The 21,063-nt window shown below is 37.2% G+C and overlaps 1 protein-coding gene across 1 annotated transcript; it reads right to left on the bottom strand.

The window, feature by feature from the left end:
* Positions 1 to 18,222: 18,222 nt before the first annotated feature.
* On the bottom strand, positions 18,223 to 19,056 carry LOC113506043. The gene has a single exon (XM_026888904.1). It carries the CDS (start codon positions 19,054 to 19,056, stop codon positions 18,223 to 18,225), a length of 834 nt encoding a protein of 277 aa, XP_026744705.1.
* Between the last annotated feature and the right edge of the window lie 2,007 nt (positions 19,057 to 21,063).

Below are 21,063 nucleotides of genomic sequence, written 5' to 3'. Positions count from 1 at the left end.
ATTACATAATAACTATATATAATTGTAAGTGTAAGGTAGCTTCAGTTACCGTCGATTAAAAATACACAATGCCACCTAAAAAACGACCATCTTTATCTCGAAATTCGAGAGATGCTAAAAGGATGAGAAATGCGCGTTCTCAAGAATCGGCAGAGGAAAGAGCACATCGGTTAAACTCTATGAGAGTTAGTGCCTCAACCTCTCGAGCCAATGAAAGCTCTCCAGAGAGAGAGATGCGATTAGCAGCTGACAGAGCGAGACGAGCTACATCACGGGCGTCTCAAAGCTCTTCTCAACGAGAGCTGAGGCTTACCATTGACCGAGAACAACATGTGTTATCCCGAGATGCTGAAACTGCGTCACAACGAGAATTGCGTCTCACTGCTGACCGCGAACGGCATACATTGTCTCGCGAGTCAGAAACCTACACTGAGAGGGAATTGCGTCTCACAGCTGACCGCGAACGTCATATATTGTCTCGCGAGTCAGAAACCTACACTGAGAGGGAATTGCGTCTCACAGCTGACCGCGAACGTCATATATTGTCTCGCGAGTCAGAAACCTACACTGAGAGGAGAATTGCGTCTCACAGCTGACCGCGAACGTCATATATTGTCTCGCGAGTCAGAAACCTACACTGAGAGGGAATTGCGTCTCACAGCTGACCGCGAACGTCATATATTGTCTCGCGAGTCAGAAACCTACACTGAGAGGGAATGCGTCTCACAGCTGACCGCGAACGTCATATTTTATCTCGAGAATCTGAAACTTTAACTCAATATGAAGACCGGTTTGACAAATGATAGGGTGCACCATAATGTTATTCGATCTCTCGAAGACGCACATGAGCATGAACAACGACTAGAGTCGGTACGCGAATATTATAATTCTTTGAGACAAGAACGATCAGTAAGTTTGTCTAATGAAAGATTAAGAATCGAAAATATTCGGTCTCTTGAAACGGACGAACAGCGAGAGGCCCGTCTTACTGCAGACAGATTTCGACATAGCCTTAATAACTTAGATGTACACATAGAAGATCAATCTAGAAATTCGGTGGCTTGGTCCGACAAATATAAAAGTGGGTTTGCTTATAACCTCACAATTGATTATGGATCATCTTCTGTAATAGGCGATATGAACGTGGTATGTCGTTTTTGTAATGCTTCAAAGTGGAGTAAGGAGTCAGCTGGTTTCTGTTGTTCTACAGGTAAAATAAATTTGCCTTCATTCGAAGACCCACCGGAACCTTTGAAATCACTACTTTTAGGGGAACATATACAATCTAAACAGTTTTTAGATAATATTCGCACTTATAATAGTGCATTTCAAATGACATCCTTTGGCGCTCAACAAATCTCAGAAGGTCATTTCATGCCTACTTTTAAGATACAAGGTCAGGTTTACCATTTGATAGGATCCCTTTTGCCTGAAAACCAACCTAAGTTTCTTCAAATATATTTTGTATCCGACTACAACAAACAGTCGAATATAAGATATCAATATTTCCCGAATTTAAATACTGAACTCATATCACAACTTCAGAACATGTTGCATCAGGTTAATTCGTATGTATGCAGTTTTAAATCGGCATTAGAAGCTCTTCCTCGAGATGATGATAACAAATTATAAAATTGTTATAAATGCCGATAGGCGTGATATCGTTATCCGTTCCAGAGATAATCGTTTGCAACGTATTTATGAAACCCACAGGGCTTACGACAGTTTGCAATATCCTTTGATATACTGTCGAGGGGAAGATGGTTATAATTTTGCTTTATACCAAACTGATCCGCGTACAGGCGCACCTAATTATAATAAAAAGATTTCATGCCTTCAATTTTACTGTTACCACTTGCAAGTAAGACGGAATAGGTTTGTATACTTTCAACGTTTTCGTGGCTTATTCAATCAGTTTATTGTAGACATGTACGCAAAAATTGAAACCGAAAGATTAGTTTATATACGATCTAATCAAAGGCAGCTGCGCGTTGAAGAATACGTGCACCTTCGCGACGCCATGCAGCAAGATAACGATACGGTGAATATGGGTCGTTTAGTTATTTTGCCCTCTTCTTTTACTGGTGGTCCACGATACATGCACGAACGTACTCAAGATGCTTTTTGTTACGTAAGAAAATATGGACGTCCCGACTTATTTATTACTGTAACTACCAATCCTAAGTGGGATGAAATTACTCGGGAGCTTCTTGAGGGTCAAGCACCGCATGACCGCCATGATATCATAGCAAGAGTTTTTCATTTAAAATTAAAATCAATGATAGATCTACTTACCAAAGATAAAATTTTTGGAGAAGTATTGTGTTATATGTATAGTATTGAATGGCAAAAACGCGGCTTACCTCACGCACATATCCTGCTTTGGTTAAAAGATAAGGTTCGACCTAATGATGTAGACAGTTTAATCAGTGCTGAAATTCCAAGTCCGATTGCAGATCCCGTGTTATGCGACATTGTTAAAACTCATATGATACATGGTCCATGTGGTTCGTTTAACGGGAATTCTCCTTGCATGCAAGACGGTCGTTGCACTAAAAGATATCCAAAAGCCTTAGTGGATGGCACTGTAACAGGACATGATGGATACCCATTATATCGTCGCCGTTCAAGAGATAATGATGGTTTTACTGTTGAAAAGCGAGTGTCTGGACAACAAGTTACTTTAGATAATAGGTGGGTCGTTCCGTATTCTCCTGTGTTGTCCAGAGCATTTCAAGCTCACATAAATGTTGAAATGTGTAATAGTGTAGAGTCAATAAAATATATTTGTAAGTATATTAATAAGGGCAGTGACCAAGCTACATTTGCTTTGAGAAATGAACATGATGAAGTTACAAGATTTCAGTCAGGCAGATATATAAGTTCTTCAGAAGCTGTGTGGCGGATCTTAAGTTTCAACATTCACGAAAGATATCCACCTGTGACTCATCTAGATGTTCATCTTGAAGGCGGCCAACGTATATATTTCAACGCCGAAAATGTCACAGAACGGTTAGAGAACCCTAGACAAACAAGTTTATTAGCATTCTTTCGACTTTGCCAAACTGATGATTTTGCAAAATCTCTTTTGTATGAGGAAGTTCCATCGTGTTATACCTACGATAAGCAACGGGGTGTCTTTAATCGAAGACGCCGTGGCAGGCCTGTAGATGGCGAGTCAGGTATTTTTAAAGAACATGTTCTTGGTAGAGTGTACACCGTTCATCCTAACAACGCTGAGTGTTTCTATTTGCGATTATTATTACATACCGTGCGAGGACCAACCTCATTTATAGATTTGAGAAAAGTAGACGATGTTGTTTATCCCACTTATCAAGCAGCTTGCCAAGCGCGTCATTTGCTTGAAAATGATCAGCATTGGGATGACGCTTTAGCAGAATCCTGTGTTAGTGATAATCCACGACGGTTACGCCATTTATTTGTAACATTACTCACATTTTGTAATTTGTCAGATGCTGTAACATTATGGGAAAACAATAAAGAAAAATTTTCAGAAGACTTTCTTAGAAATATACCTAACAATGATGAAGGCACAACTAATGATAATTTCCGTGATCTTGCCATAAATCAGTGCTTATTAGCTCTTCAGGATGACTTAACAGCAGTAGGCGGTAAATCACTCTGTGAATATGGTTTGCCAACACCAACCTCAGTCGGAGAGGTAACTAATAGGGAATATTCCGCAGAGATTGGTTACAATTTAACGGAACTGCTGACAACATTAGAAAACGGTGTCCCAATGATGACTGCAGAACAACGTTCAGTTTATGACCGCGTGTGCAATAGTGTTCAAAATAATTTGGGAACAATATGGTTTTTAGATGCACCTGGAGGAACTGGAAAAACCTTTTTGACTAAATTAATATTGGCTTATGTTCGAAATCAGCGTAAAATTGCGCTTGCCGTAGCTTCATCAGGGATAGCTGCAACATTGCTACCAGGAGGTAAAACTGCTCACAGTATGTTTAAAATACCAATTGATTTAGATCGCACGGAAAATCCAACCTGTAGTATTTCAAGAAATAGCGACAAAGCTAAGGTATTACGCGAGTGTAGTTTAATCATATGGGATGAATGTACGATGGCCCATCGAAAAGGAGTAGAAGCGGTAGACAGAACTTTAAGGGATATAAGACAAAATGATCGACCAATGGGCGGTATCACGGTTTTATTTTGTGGTGATTTCCGACAAACCTTACCGGTAATACCACGGGGAACCCGAGCTGATGAGGTTAGGGCTTGCCTGAAAAGCTCTTATTTATGGCGAGATATACAATCGGTGCATTTGACTATAAATATGCGAGTGAGAACTGGAGATAACCCGGATGATAGTCAATTTTCTGACACATTGTTAAAGATTGGTGAAGGTACCTATCCACAACTACACCAAGGAAAACTTATACTGACGCCTGAATTATGTTGTATGGTGCAATCTCAACCACATCTTATATCGTCGGTTTACGGTGACGTAACAAATATATTAAATAGGGACAATTCTTGGCTATGCGAAAGATCTATTTTAACTCCTCGCAATGACCAGGCATCTGAGATCAATAACAAAATACTGTCGAATATACAGGGGGAAAGCAAAGTTTATAGATCAATAAATAGAATGGTCGATGAACAAGAAGCCACTAATTACCCGATAGAATTTTTAAATTCTTTAAATATGCCCGGACTTCCCTCTCATGAAATTTGTTTAAAAATTGGGATACCGATTATTATGCTCCGAAATTTAAAACCACCACAACTTTGCAATGGAACTCGACTAAAAGTAACCCAGTTGCAATAAAATATAATCGAGGCTCAAATTTTAACAGGTTGCGGTGCAGGAGAAACCGTCTTTATTCCCAGAATACCCTTAATACCAAATAATTTTCCATTCCAATTTAAAAGGACGCAATTCCCAGTATCGGTGTGTTATGCAATGACAATTAACAAGGCTCAAGGGCAGACTTTTCGTGTTGCTGGAGTAGATCTCAGTGTCAGTGGTTTCTCACATGGTCAGTTGTATGTTGCTCTTTCCCGTGTTAGCAGTTCTAAAAGTCTTTATGTTCACGTGCCGGACGGGTCAACTTTCAATATAGTTTACCCGGAAGCTTTGCACTAAAGTATTTTCGTTTTATAGGTACCTTTACCTTACCTTTATAAGGCAGTGGTACTTATATTGCCACCAGAATTTGAACCTTAACACATTATTATAAAGTTTAAAAGCTATAAATATTTTTAAGTTCTGTGTCTTATAAAGGGTTAAGCCTTATGTGAACGTGATCTAAACAATATTACCAATATAAATAATAATAATAAATATTACCAATACATTAACTTAATACACAAGGAGTTACACGCTGACGGAGTCGCGGACACAGCTATCTATACTTTTCTGCCGGAAGTCACTATTCCACGCGGACGAAGTCGCGGGCACAAGCTAGTTAATAATAAAATTTCTTGTAGCAAATGATTTTATTTCTTGATGATCGTTTTTGAACAATAGAAAAGTCGAAAATAGTTCAAAGTTAACTTTAACAGATGTATGTCTTTTTAGTGCTAGGTCTATCAGATCCTTGACTTGCTCTCGGATTTTTATTAAAAAGCTCTCTGGAAATGTATGGGCTAACTCCTCAGTTGCAATAATCCTATAACTAACAATACGTCCTTTAAAAGAGGACTTAATTATTTTTACATTACTGCTTAAAGGAGCTATGCTATTATTTTTATGTACATTACTTCGTAAATGACCAGACCACTGACGATTATCTACAGATACATGACACTCTGTGCAGTAAGGCATTGCAATTTCAGTATGAATGTCCAAATCAGTATTGATAGACAAAGATTAACGTTTTTTTATAGCGTTGAGATAGACGTAATAATACTAAAAACGTATATCTTAATATGCTGTGCATAAATATACCTTTCATACAGATTTACAGCCTCAAATATGCATTAGAACCAGCACCGGAAATAAAAATCTTGATTAGTTGTAGCTCTCGTTTCTCATCTGTAGCTTTTCCAGTTTTGAATGTACTGCCCATAGTCTGAAAAAATAAGATGCAAAGAATTATTAGATATGAACTTAGATTGATATTTCAACAAACACTTAAAGTTAAGGGTTCTTAATGTTATATTTACCTGAGAATTATGTGTCCTAATACACTTGGAGAAGTTATCAGATTAAAATTACGTAGCTTCGAAATATTTTCCTTAATAGTAAACCTTCATATAATTGTAATTTGTGTTTCATGAGTATCTGAAAAAATTAAAATAAAATATTGTTATTTAAATCACAAATCTATGATAAGTAACACAATAATTTTATCAAAAATGAAATATTAAAATAATAATTACCTGTTTAATGCACGCGATTTCAGTATTAAACTTTGAATGATACATATTTAGAAGTATCATTCGTCCACCGAAATAAAACATATTTTTATTTGTGGAATATTCCACAACGTTAACGTTTCGTAATAACAGATCAACTTTCAGCGTTTCCGATATTATTGCGAAATGTGTACACGTGCAGGCAACGATGCAATCTAATGCAACTTTATTAATCAGCTATTTAACATAGGGCGGTCATTGCGCTGCTTATCTAATACTCAATGTATGAAAATTGTATGAAACGGTGTGTAAACCCTAAGTGATTTTGATGCATCAACAATTGACTCTACTTTAGTTACTTTCATTTTAGGCATTTGCTGCCTTATAAACCACTAAGTTTTTCATCATGAACATTCAATCGTGATCCGCGATCGGTAAATTGTTGTACTCAGTCAGTACAGTCAGTGTCGTCAACCGCTTTTAACAACGACAGTTGAAGAAAATCATCGCACCGCGCCGGCCTGCGCTGCTAACGACTTGAAGTTGAGTAAGTTCAAAGCAAGCAAGGAAATAATGTAAGTAGATATATTCAAAACTCTATAATCACCGTCGACTTATTAATTTATATTATATTAGTGTTAATACTAAGTACTGTTAACTTTGTTAAACTAGTGTTAATACAGCTTTTGACGTGGTTTGTAAGTAGTTTATGTGTGGAAGATACAGACATCCATCCAACTATCCTCATAAACTTTCACATCTATATATCTATCTATCTATACTTATAATAAATCTGTAGAGAGGTCAATTCTGTACATAAAATATATTTAAAAAATAACTATCAAGGGGTGGTTAGGGATCGCTACTGATGCCAAAAATGCAATCAGTAAAATTTTTGTCTGTCTGTCTGTCTGTCTGTCTGTCTGTCTGTCTGTCTGTATATTCGTTATAGAAACAAAAACTACTCGACGGATTTTAACGAAATTTGGCACAATTATTCTTCATACTCTTGGGCAGGTTATAGTATACTTTTCATTACGCTACGACCAATAGGAGCAGAGCAGTGAAGGGAAATATTGGGAAAACGGGGTAAGTTACTCCATTTTTTAAGCTTCCGTCACGTGTGCAGGCTTATAGGTTAAAGCTACATAGAAATCATGTATGACGGAAATATTCTCCCTAAAATTATATAAAAAATATTCCTCGACAGCATATGTCTAACTTTTATGGTTGACTCACAATAACACGTGAAACTCCCGATAGCTTAGCAATTCGGAGATTTCTGATTGTATTTGTCTACTCTAACGTTTACAACACTATCACTCATCCCCAATTAAAAAAGTTAACATTATTACCTATTCAATAAAAAAAGAATCATGTAAATCGGTGTAGAAACACCAAAGTTATACATGAAATAATAAGAAATCGCGCGTGAATACAGAGTCATGCTATAAGGATTATTTTATTTTCGTAATTGGTAGTGTTTAATTATATTAATAGTTTATTTTCGTTATTATTATATTAGTTATTTTGGTAGTGTTTAATTGTATTAATAGTTTATTTTCGTAATTGGTAGTGTTTTATTATATTAATAGTTTATTTTCGTAATTATTACATAATAACTATATATAATTGTAAGTGTAAGGTAGCTTCAGTTACCGTCGATTAAAAATACACAATGCCACCTAAAAAACGACCATCTTTATCTCGAAATTCGAGAGATGCTAAAAGGATGAGAAATGCGCGTTCTCAAGAATCGGCAGAGGAAAGAGCACATCGGTTAAACTCTATGAGAGTTAGTGCCTCAACCTCTCGAGCCAATGAAAGCTCTCCAGAGAGAGAGATGCGATTAGCAGCTGACAGAGCGAGACGAGCTACATCACGGGCGTCTCAAAGCTCTTCTCAACGAGAGCTGAGGCTTACCATTGACCGAGAACAACATGTGTTATCCCGAGATGCTGAAACTGCGTCACAACGAGAATTGCGTCTCACTGCTGACCGCGAACGGCATACATTGTCTCGCGAGTCAGAAACCTACACTGAGAGGGAATTGCGTCTCACAGCTGACCGCGAACGTCATATATTGTCTCGCGAGTCAGAAACCTACACTGAGAGGGAATTGCGTCTCACAGCTGACCGCGAACGTCATATATTGTCTCGCGAGTCAGAAACCTTCACTGACAGAGAATTGCGTCTCACAGCTGACCGCGAACGTCATATATTGTCTCGCGAGTCAGAAACCTACACTGAGAGGGAATTGCGTCTCACAGCTGACCGCGAACGTCATATATTGTCTCGCGAGTCAGAAACCTACACTGAGAGGGAATTGCGTCTCACAGCTGACCGCGAACGTCATATATTGTCTCGCGAGTCAGAAACCTACACTGAGAGGGAATTGCGTCTCACAGCTGACCGCGAACGTCATATTTTATCTCGAGAATCTGAAACTTTAACTCAATATGAAGACCGTTTGACAAATGATAGGGTGCACCATAATGTTATTCGATCTCTCGAAGACGCACATGAGCATGAACAACGACTAGAGTCGGTACGCGAATATTATAATTCTTTGAGACAAGAACGATCAGTAAGTTTGTCTAATGAAAGATTAAGAATCGAAAATATTCGGTCTCTTGAAACGGACGAACAGCGAGAGGCCCGTCTTACTGCAGACAGATTTCGACATAGCCTTAATAACTTAGATGTACACATAGAAGATCAATCTAGAAATTCGGTGGCTTGGTCCGACAAATATAAAAGTGGGTTTGCTTATAACCTCACAATTGATTATGGATCATCTTCTGTAATAGGCGATATGAACGTGGTATGTCGTTTTTGTAATGCTTCAAAGTGGAGTAAGGAGTCAGCTGGTTTCTGTTGTTCTACAGGTAAAATAAATTTGCCTTCATTCGAAGACCCACCGGAACCTTTGAAATCACTACTTTTAGGGGAACATATACAATCTAAACAGTTTTTAGATAATATTCGCACTTATAATAGTGCATTTCAAATGACATCCTTTGGCGCTCAACAAATCTCAGAAGGTCATTTCATGCCTACTTTTAAGATACAAGGTCAGGTTTACCATTTGATAGGATCCCTTTTGCCTGAAAACCAACCTAAGTTTCTTCAAATATATTTTGTATCCGACTACAACGAACAGTCGAATATAAGAAATCAATATTTCCCGAATTTAAATACTGAACTCATATCACAACTTCAGAACATGTTGCATCAGGTTAATTCGTATGTATGCAGTTTTAAATCGGCATTAGAAGCTCTTCCTCGAGATGATGATAACAATTATAAAATTGTTATAAATGCCGATAGGCGTCCAACTCAGGAACACCCTGGGCGTTATAATGCTCCATCCACGAATGAAGTTGCTGTGGTATTGGTCGACCAGGAATGTGATAGGCGTGATATCGTTATCCGTTCCAGAGATAATTGTTTGCAACGTACCTATTTATGAAACCCACAGGGCTTACGACAGTTTGCAATATCCTTTGATATACTGTCGAGGGGAAGATGGTTATAATTTTGCTTTATACCAAACTGATCCGCGTACAGGCGCACCTAATTATAATAAAAAGATTTCATGCCTTCAATTTTACTGTTACCACTTGCAAGTAAGACGGAATAGGTTTGTATACTTTCAACGTTTTCGTGGCTTATTCAATCAGTTTATTGTAGACATGTACGCAAAAATTGAAACCGAAAGATTAGTTTATATACGATCTAATCAAAGGCAGCTGCGCGTTGAAGAATACGTGCACCTTCGCGACGCCATGCAGCAAGATAACGATACGGTGAATATGGGTCGTTTAGTTATTTTGCCCTCTTCTTTTACTGGTGGTCCACGATACATGCACGAAAGTACTCAAGATGCTTTTTGTTACGTAAGAAAATATGGACGTCCCGACTTATTTATTACTGTAACTACCAATCCTAAGTGGGATGAAATTACTCGGGAGCTTCTTGAGGGTCAAGCACCGCATGACCGCCATGATATCATCGCAAGAGTTTTTCATTTAAAATTGAAATCAATGATAGATCTACTTACCAAAGATAAAATTTTTGGAGAAGTATTGTGTTATATGTATAGTATTGAATGGCAAAAACGCGGCTTACCTCACGCACATATCCTGCTTTGGTTAAAAGATAAGGTTCGACCTAATGATGTAGACAGTTTAATCAGTGCTGAAATTCCAAGTCCGATTGCAGATCCCGTGTTATACGACATTGTTAAAACTCATATGATACATGGTCCATGTGGTTCGTTTAACGGGAATTCTCCTTGCATGCAAGACGGTCGTTGCACTAAAAGATATCCAAAAGCCTTAGTGGATGGCACTGTAACAGGACATGATGGATACCCATTATATCGTCGCCGTTCAAGAGATAATGATGGTTTTACTGTTGAAAAGCGAGTGTCTGGACAACAAGTTACTTTAGATAATAGGTGGGTCGTTCCGTATTCTCCTGTGTTGTCCAGAGCATTTCAAGCTCACATAAATGTTGAAATGTGTAATAGTGTAGAGTCAATAAAATATATTTGTAAGTATATTAATAAGGGCAGTGACCAAGCTACATTTGCTTTGAGAAATGAACATGATGAAGTTACAAGATTTCAGTCAGGCAGATATATAAGTTCTTCAGAAGCTGTGTGGCGGATCTTAAGTTTCAACATTCACGAAAGATTATCCACCTGTGACTCATCTGGATGTTCATCTTGAAGGCGGCCAACGTATATATTTCAACGCCGAAAATGTCACAGAACGGTTAGAGAACCCTAGACAAACAAGTTTATTAGCATTCTTTCGACTTTGCCAAACTGATGATTTTGCAAAATCTCTTTTGTATGAGGAAGTTCCATCGTATTATACCTACGATAAGCAACGGGGTGTCTTTAATCGAAGACGCCGTGGCAGGCCTGTAGATGGCGAGTCAGGTATTTTTAAAGAACATGTTCTTGGTAGAGTGTACACCGTTCATCCTAACAACGCTGAGTGTTTCTATTTGCGATTATTATTACATACCGTGCGAGGACCAACCTCATTTATAGATTTGAGAAAAGTAGACGATGTTGTTTATCCCACTTATCAAGCAGCTTGCCAAGCGCGTCATTTGCTTGAAAAATGATCAGCATTGGGATGACGCTTTAGCAGAATCCTGTGTTAGTGATAATCCACGACGGTTACGCCATTTATTTGTAACATTACTCACATTTTGTAATTTGTCAGATGCTGTAACATTATGGGAAAAATATAAAGAAAAATTTTCAGAAGACTTTCTTAGAAATATACCTAACAATGATGAAGGCACAACTAATGATAATTTCCGTGATCTTGCCATAAATCAGTGCTTATTAGCTCTTCAGGATGACTTAACAGCAGTAGGCGGTAAATCACTCTGTGAATATGGTTTGCCAACACCAACCTCAGTCGGAGAGGTAACTAATAGGGAATATTCCGCAGAGATTGGTTACAATTTAACGGAACTGCTGACAACATTAGAAAACGGTGTCCCAATGATGACTGCAGAACAACGTTCAGTTTATGACCGCGTGTGCAATAGTGTTCAAAATAATTTGGGAACAATATGGTTTTTAGATGCACCTGGAGGAACTGGAAAAACCTTTTTGACTAAATTAATATTGGCTTATGTTCGAAATCAGCGTAAAATTGCGCTTGCCGTAGCTTCATCAGGGATAGCTGCAACATTGCTACCAGGAGGTAAAACTGCTCACAGTATGTTTAAAATACCAATTGATTTAGATCGCACGGAAAATCCAACCTGTAGTATTTCAAGAAATAGCGACAAAGCTAAGGTATTACGCGAGTGTAGTTTAATCATATGGGATGAATGTACGATGGCCCATCGAAAAGGAGTAGAAGCGGTAGACAGAACTTTAAGGGATATAAGACAAAATGATCGACCAATGGGCGGTATCACGGTTTTATTTTGTGGTGATTTCCGACAAACCTTACCGGTAATACCACGGGGAACCCGAGCTGATGAGGTTAGGGCTTGCCTGAAAAGCTCTTATTTATGGCGAGATATACAATCGGTGCATTTGACTATAAATATGCGAGTGAGAACTGGAGATAACCCGGATGATAGTCAATTTTCTGACACATTATTAAAGATTGGTGAAGGTACCTATCCACAACTACACCAAGGAAAACTTATACTGACGCCTGAATTATGTTGTATGGTGCAATCTCAACCACATCTTATATCGTCGGTTTACGGTGACGTAACAAATATATTAAATAGGGACAATTCTTGGCTATGCGAAAGATCTATTTTAACTCCTCGCAATGACCAGGCATCTGAGATCAATAACAAAATACTGTCGAATATACAGGGGGAAAGCAAAGTTTATAGATCAATAAATAGAATGGTCGATGAACAAGAAGCCACTAATTACCCGATAGAATTTTTAAATTCTTTAAATATGCCCGGACTTCCCTCTCATGAAATTTGTTTAAAAATTGGGATACCGATTATTATGCTCCGAAATTTAAAACCACCACAACTTTGCAATGGAACTCGACTAAAAGTAACCCAGTTGCAATAAAATATAATCGAGGCTCAAATTTTAACAGGTTGCGGTGCAGGAGAAACCGTCTTTATTCCCAGAATACCCTTAATACCAAATAATTTTCCATTCCAATTTAAAAGGACGCAATTCCCAGTATCGGTGTGTTATGCAATGACAATTAACAAGGCTCAAGGGCAGACTTTTCGTGTTGCTGGAGTAGATCTCAGTGTCAGTGGTTTCTCACATGGTCAGTTGTATGTTGCTCTTTCCCGTGTTAGCAGTTCTAAAAGTCTTTATGTTCACGTGCCGGACGGGTCAACTTTCAATATAGTTTACCCGGAAGCTTTGCACTAAAGTATTTTCGTTTTATAGGTACCTTTACCTTACCTTTATAAGGCAGTGGTACTTATATTGCCACCAGAATTTGAACCTTAACACATTATTATAAAGTTTAAAAGCTATAAATATTTTTAAGTTCTGTGTCTTATAAAGGGTTAAGCCTTATGTGAACGTGATCTAAACAATATTACCAATATAAATAATAATAATAAATATTACCAATACATTAACTTAATATACAAGGAGTTACACGCTGACGGAGTCGCGGACACAGCTATCTATACTTTTCTGCCGGAAGTCACTATTCCACGCGGACGAAGTCGCGGGCACAAGCTAGTTTATAATATTAATTTGATTAAAGGTTGTACTAACATCTTCTTTCAGGTCCGATTCTGAGGGTTCATACTATCAATCACCAACAACCATTGAACCAAAAACGAAAACTAATCATAAATCCACAGAAAACAATAGAAAACGCAAATCAAAATCAGCCCGTCCCAGGTAAATTGCATATTATTTTACATGTTTCATTATGTTTAAGTTTAGTGATTGATGTCGCTACTTTTACCATTTACAAAATTGGAGTAGCAATAAGTATTTCTTAAATAATTATTCTTTAAGCGAAAACCCTAATTAATACCAATGATAATTATTCTTGTCAATATTGTTGGGTTTGTAATTAGTAAATTAACGAAAGTTTATTTATTTTCAGTAAAAAAGCTACTAGTGATAGGGATATATTCGGTATCAGCCAAAGCCGCGAGACAGGCGAGGAAGTCGGGCCTTCGTCATGCCTGTCGTCGCTGTTCGTGTACAGAGTGGCTAACGGGTGCGAGCGACGCACAGCTCGCACCGATGGTGAGTACTACATCGACTGCAAGGTATACCGAGCTGACGACGCGCGCAACACCGATTCGCTGGAGTTGTGGAAGAAGGCAATCGTACGAATCAAGGTACAGACCGACATAGATTCTCCGCAGTGGCGAAAACTACAGGAGTTTGTACGTTCCGCAGATGTTTTGTTTCCCGAAAAACCCATGTTTTATGACAAATGAATAATATGGTTTTATTTCAATGAATGTTTTTTTTTATTTCCCTATCCTATTACACGTACATAATTTGACAAACACTTCTCATACAGACTCAATTAAATAGTATATAGTGTTTATGACGATACACAGTCGCACACATCCTATAGTATGTAATTGTCTCGCTAGAACACGATTCAATAACAGAACGTACGTTGTACGATATCAAAAGCTAACATGTTATATTCACGAACGCATTGCGCTTTTTACCATCACCGTGTTGTAAGCGATGGTTAATTGCATTCGATCAAACTCGAGATACATAACAATTCAGATCGACAGACAAAAACATCTATAGCTAAAACCGAGTTGACCGTTTTATTATTAAGTTCTCTTTTGCGTTAATATCATTGATCGAGTCGACCATTGACGATTGGGCATTCTGGACCACCGCGATGGCGAACTTGTTTCGCCGAGTGAAAAGTGGTCCAGAATGCCCAATCATATACTACTTATAGGTCTTCGCTATTAAACTATTGTATAACATTATTAGATTAATGTGGACAGCAAAATAAACAATTCATAATACAAAGAAACGCAAGAGAAAGTAAAATACTACCAGGTTAAATTAATCTTGATATTTAAGAAAAAAATCTCGGCTTAGCATCCGTCTCATTGATGTCAAATTCGCGTTGAAAATATCAAAGTCATGCGATTTATATACCAAGTTTAAAGTCTTGCTTGCTCGCCAGAGAAAAGTATTCTGCCGGTAATTTGATGGCACAAGTGGTAAGTTCAGAGGTGTATGATGCCGCATAGCCTTTACGGGGGTATTAAATCCAAGTTTTGCAAGAAGCTCGGGGCTATCAATTGCATTAGAAATTATTTTCAGTATATACGTTACGTCAGCTATTTCTCGCCGTTTAGTAGAGGAAGAAGGTGGAATTTAGAACATAACTTAAGATAATTCTCAATTCTATAACTAATTTTAGTACGATAACAAAGGTACTTTATAAACTTCTTTTGAACATTTTCTAGTCTGTGGATATATTTGTCATATCTAGGATTCCAAACTTGTGACCCGTACTCTAAAATGCTACGAACGAATGTACAATAAAGTATTTTGAAAGTCTTGGCTTCCTTAAAACAAGTCGAGGTTCGCATCACAAAACCAAGAGCTCGCGACGCTTTTTTTACAATGCTGTCTATATGTTCATCAAAAAGTAACTTCGAGTCGTAAATCACACCAAGGTCACGAATTATATTAGATTTGACTAGTTTATGTCCTTTAATAATGTATTCTGAGGGAATGCTGATGCTTTTTCTAGTGTAAGTAACAACAGAGCATTTCAAGGGGTTCAGTTCTATCCTATTCCTGGTGCAATAATCATCGAGTCGCAATAAGTCAGACTGAAGAGCTTGAACATCAGCATCTGATGATATAGATGAAAAAATCTTCATATCATCGGCAAAACAAAGTAACCTAGATGAATGCAAACAATTGCCGATGTCGTTTACAAAGATTATAAAGAGTAGCGGTCCCAGTAGGGATCCTTGAGGCACGCCGCTAGGCACAACTACCCAACTAGAAATGTAATTGTTTATAGCGACTGCTTGCGATCTGTTAGAAATATAAGATTCAAACCACCTCAATAGATCACCCCTTATCCCTATGGAATCCAATTTGCGCATTAGAGTGAAGTGGTCGATTCTATCAAAACATTTACTGTAATCAGTATAAACGACATCGACTTGTTTGCCTTGGCTCATGCTATCGGTGACAAAATCATCCAAAAGAACTAGGTTAGAAACTGTGGATCTTCCCTTCACAAATCCATGCTGATAGTCGTTAAGTGAATTCTTTACTGCAGCATATAACTGACTATGAACAATCTTCTCAAATAGTTTGGCAATTATACATAACTTAGAAACAGGTCGATAATTTGTGACATCATTCTTAGGACCCTTCTTGTGTATTGGAGTTATAAATGCCGATTTCCAAATCGAAGGCATGACGCAGTCCGACAAAGATTTCTCAAACAGTAGACTAATGGGTATTGCAATTGTTTTAGCACAGTTAACTAACAAAAGGGGAGGGATTCGATCAGGTCCTGCAGATTTACTGACGTCCAACGATTTTAATAATTTCGTTAATTCATTGAGATCTATTTTAATATTTGAAATATGTGATACAGAATCGCACACATTCTGAGAATTATAAGAGGATATACCTTGGCAGGAATGTAAAAATGTAGAATAGAAATAATTGGAAAAAAGATTACAAATATCCTCACCATTGCTAGCTACAGTATTGCCATAATTTAAAGTGCCAGGGATATTCAAGGAATTCGACTTTGATTTAACAAATTTTCAAAACATTTTAGGATTATTCTTGATCGAATTTTCAACAGATTGTATATAGTTTAAATAACACTCACCCTCTAACCTTTTTACTCTTGCTCTCAAAAACTGATAACTAACCTTATCTGATAAATTACCGTAGTTCTTAAATTTTTTTAGGAATTTGTATTTTTCTTTGATTGCTTTCTTTAATGCCGCAGTGTACCATACTGGGTGTTTATCGGGCCTACAAATTTTTGATGGTACATGCTTTGAAATAATTTCATTAAACAAGGAATAAAATGATTGCCCAGCGGATTCTAACGTCATGTGTCGAAATACCTCAGACCAGTTGACTTCAGAAATATCATTATTAATTTTATCATAATTACCCTTTGCAAAGAGGCGTTTAGTACTCATAGCATGTTTTAAATTAGAAAATTGGAAAAAAGTGACATCGATGCTGAGCGCACTGTGATGTGGATCAATATGAACTAAAGACTCCTCACACTCTGTGACAGTGACCACGTCATTCGATAATACAAGGTCAAGTAACCGCCCATATCGGTTTACTACCCCATTAAACTGATTCAAATCATGAATATGTAACAAATCAATTAAGGAATGCTCATCTACATTTGTCACATTGCATGGTGACAAACATGACTCACCAATGTTTGACACCCATGATATTCCACTCATATTAAAATCTCCGACTATTAGATATTTATCATTTGGTTTATTAATTATGATCTCATCTAGCTTAGAGATAAAATTATTTAATTGGTTTGAGAAAGATGAACCCAAATTTTGTTTGCATAAATAGACAACACATAAATTCAAACTAAAGGTGAACTTTGATCTAATATTGGGTTGTTTAATGGGTAAGGTTAACCACAAGTCCTCGGCACTAGATGCAAAGCTCGGTTGCTGAACCGCGGATAGCTCCTTACGAACTGCAATGAGTACTCCACCTCCGCGACTTTGCCCAGTAAGTACATAGTCCCTGTCACGGCGCCACACTATATACCGATCGTCAAATAATTCTGAGCTACTATTATTATTATATGCCATAGTAAAAGTGACATTCAACACTCAATCTAAGCAACATAACAATAACACCAATACCCCGTAGGCAATGTATCCTTGAACCAGTAGCTAAAACAATTAAAAAATGTGGCTCGACTACAATAACTTTTAATATTAAAACTATGTAAAAGCAAGCGAACTTATTGTTGTGCACTACTAAATAAACTATAATATTAGTGAAATACGTAGGAGCAAGCAAGACGAATATATCATTAACATGTTTTACTTTAAAATGAATAGTTCGATGAACAATAGAATAGACCATCCGAGAACAAAAGCGATGCGTAAACACTACTAATGAGGCAGGGGTGCTAAACCTTTTACATTTGAAAGAACTTATTATATATGTTGCCATAACAAGAGTTATGTTAAATGAAAAACAAAAGCATGCAATGCCATAAATAGTTATGTTTAGCAAAGAAATAAAATAGATTCCGAAGCGGATTATATAATTTTGTTTAAATCCGATTTTTTAGTGACCGTGAAGGATTTCGTTGATTCATTCTTCCGAATATGTATCTTACTAAATTTTACCTAAACAAAGCTATATTTTTTCTCCTTCGCAATTTGTCGTACTTTATTAAGCAAAAGTTTAGTGTCTGAAGTTAAATGATCATTCACAAAAATCTTTCCATCTTTATCTTGAAATCCCAGATCCTCAGCTTTTATTATTTTCAGAGCTCGTGCAGATGCTATAAATTCTTCCTTCACATATCTATTAATGAAGCTCACAATAATAGATTTCTCTTTCGAATTATATGAGGGGACCCTGGATACGTAATTTATTTGCGTTTTAGGCAAATTATACCCAGCCTTTGCACTGATCTTATCAATAATTTGGAACAGGTTCTCGTCCTTACTCTGTGGAACGCCCTTGATCTCGACGTTGTTGAGGCGCGACCTTTGTTCACTATTATATACTTGGCCTTGGACTTCAGCTAATGCGGATTCCAACAATCCCTGTTTCTGCTGGACTTCTGTGACTGTACTTTCAACAATAGCCATTTTGTCATCAAATTCTTCAATTCTTGCGCTAGAATAATCACAAGAAGCTCTGAGGGAAAGAACCTCATCTTTTATACTCCTTACATTCTCTATAAGCGCAGGGAGATCAGTTAGTTTGAGTTTGATCTCGCGGATTTCCCTCATAAGACTCTCTAGCGATATGTGTTCCTTGGTAGCAACCGGAGTCGGAGTTGGTGAGAGACCTTTACACGATGAACATTTCCATACTGCTCTCCGTTCGACTCCCAGCTTCCTCCATCCAGATTCGGAAATATTCGCACAGTTAAAGTCTAGGTTATTCCCACACGCTGAACACTTAACTCCATCATTGAAGTCAGAATAACACACTGCACATTTATACATATTTACTTAATTTGGAAAAAAAGGTTGACGATATATGACTTTTTATTTTATAGAAATAAGAAATACGTGCTTCTTAGACAACTGTCCACACTGATATGTAGTATGATAATCAGTGTTGGTCGTTATTAAGGTCACGTAAGCCATTTTTCCAATTGTTTTGTTAAATTATTGAAGTTTGCAGAATTTGGTTAATTGTTATGTTGTGTTGATTAAGATTTAAAATAATAAACGGTTTTTTTGTCGTTTGTATTTTTATTTTTTTTTAATAAAATTCCACTTCTGAACCTAAAAATATATAGTTAAAAACTTCTGTCATGTGTGGTCTTAAATTATTTCATCTAAACATAAGAAGCTAAGGCAACACCGCAAACTTAAATAGCTTACTTATTCTATTGCATAAAACCAATGTGCAATTCGATGTTATTGTATTGTCAGAATGTTGGCTCAGCAAATGTCCATCTCTTCCCGAAATCTCTGGCTTTGAATCGTTCAAGTCAGACTATAGTAACCAGAATGAAGGTATCGTCGTTTATACTAGACTGAATATGGGGTTCACAGTAGAGGTTCCACTATTTCATGAGGCTAATTGTCTGATTCTCAAATTCTCCTCAGAAGTTGCTATATTATCATTATATGGAATCGCCATCATATCGAAATATTCAAAATTTTACTCATAGTTTAGACTCTACCCTTAATTCACTTAAAATGTTCAAAACCATAGTGATCATTGGAGATATTAATATAAATATATGATGAACTAATATTGATGCAAATTCTGATACTTACGTAAACACAGTTGCTTCGCATGGAATGCTACCCGGTCATCTCTTTAATACCCGTAAAAATAGCTGCCTCGACCACGCGATATTTAAAAGTAACAAAGCTGCAATTACTTTGGTGGTTGACTCTTTCATTACAGATCACGCCCCTGTAATTGTATTTTGCCAACTGGAATATAACCCTCCGAAAACTGTCGTAACTTCTCGCCGGGTCAATATAAAAGGTTGCGTGGAGCAGCTTAAGGAAGTCGACTTCACACCTGTTTTGGACTGTAACATTGCAGATGACGCTGCTACCGAATTAGTTAATATAATACAGAAGGTGATAAATAATAATTCTATCTGTAAAGTCATTCCCAGTAAAAGCCGTATTATTAAACCCTGGATGACGCCTGGGCTCCTGAAATGTATACGCAACTGAGATAAAATGTATCGGAAAACAAAAAAAGACCCGGGCGACTGTATTCTTAAAGTTACCTACACACGCTATAAGTCATTCTGTAATAACCTACTAAAAAGCTGAAACGTATATATGAGCGCTCAGAATTCCAAAGACACCGCAAGAACCCAAAGGCAACGTGGAAACTTATAAAATCTATCGCTAACTTAAGCACCACTTAATCAAATGCTAATGAGCTGCTGACTCTAAAAGCTGATCCCTCTTTATCTGTTGATGCAGTGAACGATTTCTTTGCAAACGTAGGAAAAACCTTAGCATCAAAAAAAAAATCCGACAGATAACTGATGTGGATACAGCCAGAATAGTTTATTTTAGTTACTTTCATAGCTTAATGACGTACGGCATTCCCCTCTGGGGCAGCTGTACCGATATTAATTCAATAATCGTCTTGCAAAAAAGAGCCATTCGCGCGATTTACGGCTTAGGGCCAAGAGTTTCTCTCCGAGAGAAATTCAGGGAAATAAACATTCTGACTGTAACATCACAGTATATACTTGAAAATTTAATGTATGTTCACAAAAACGAGCCTGAATTTGTAAAAATGTCTGATGTACATTCCTTGAACACTAGAAACAAACATAATTTGGCTGTTCACTCCACGCGTCTCCTCAGAATTAGCAACTCGTTCATGGGTCAATGTATACGTTTTTACAGTAAACTTCCCATTGACGTTCGTAAATTACCTATTAAGAAGTTTAAAGTATATGTCAAAGCTAAGTTATCCAAAAAAGGATATTACAAGATATCTATCTTACTGATAAAAACGCA

Source organism: Trichoplusia ni, chromosome 28, assembly GCF_003590095.1.
Source record: "Trichoplusia ni isolate ovarian cell line Hi5 chromosome 28, tn1, whole genome shotgun sequence".
Taxonomy (NCBI): Eukaryota; Metazoa; Arthropoda; class Insecta; order Lepidoptera; family Noctuidae; genus Trichoplusia; species Trichoplusia ni.
The sequence above is the reverse complement of the archived record's forward strand: the minus strand, read 5'-3'. Positions and strand labels throughout refer to the sequence as shown.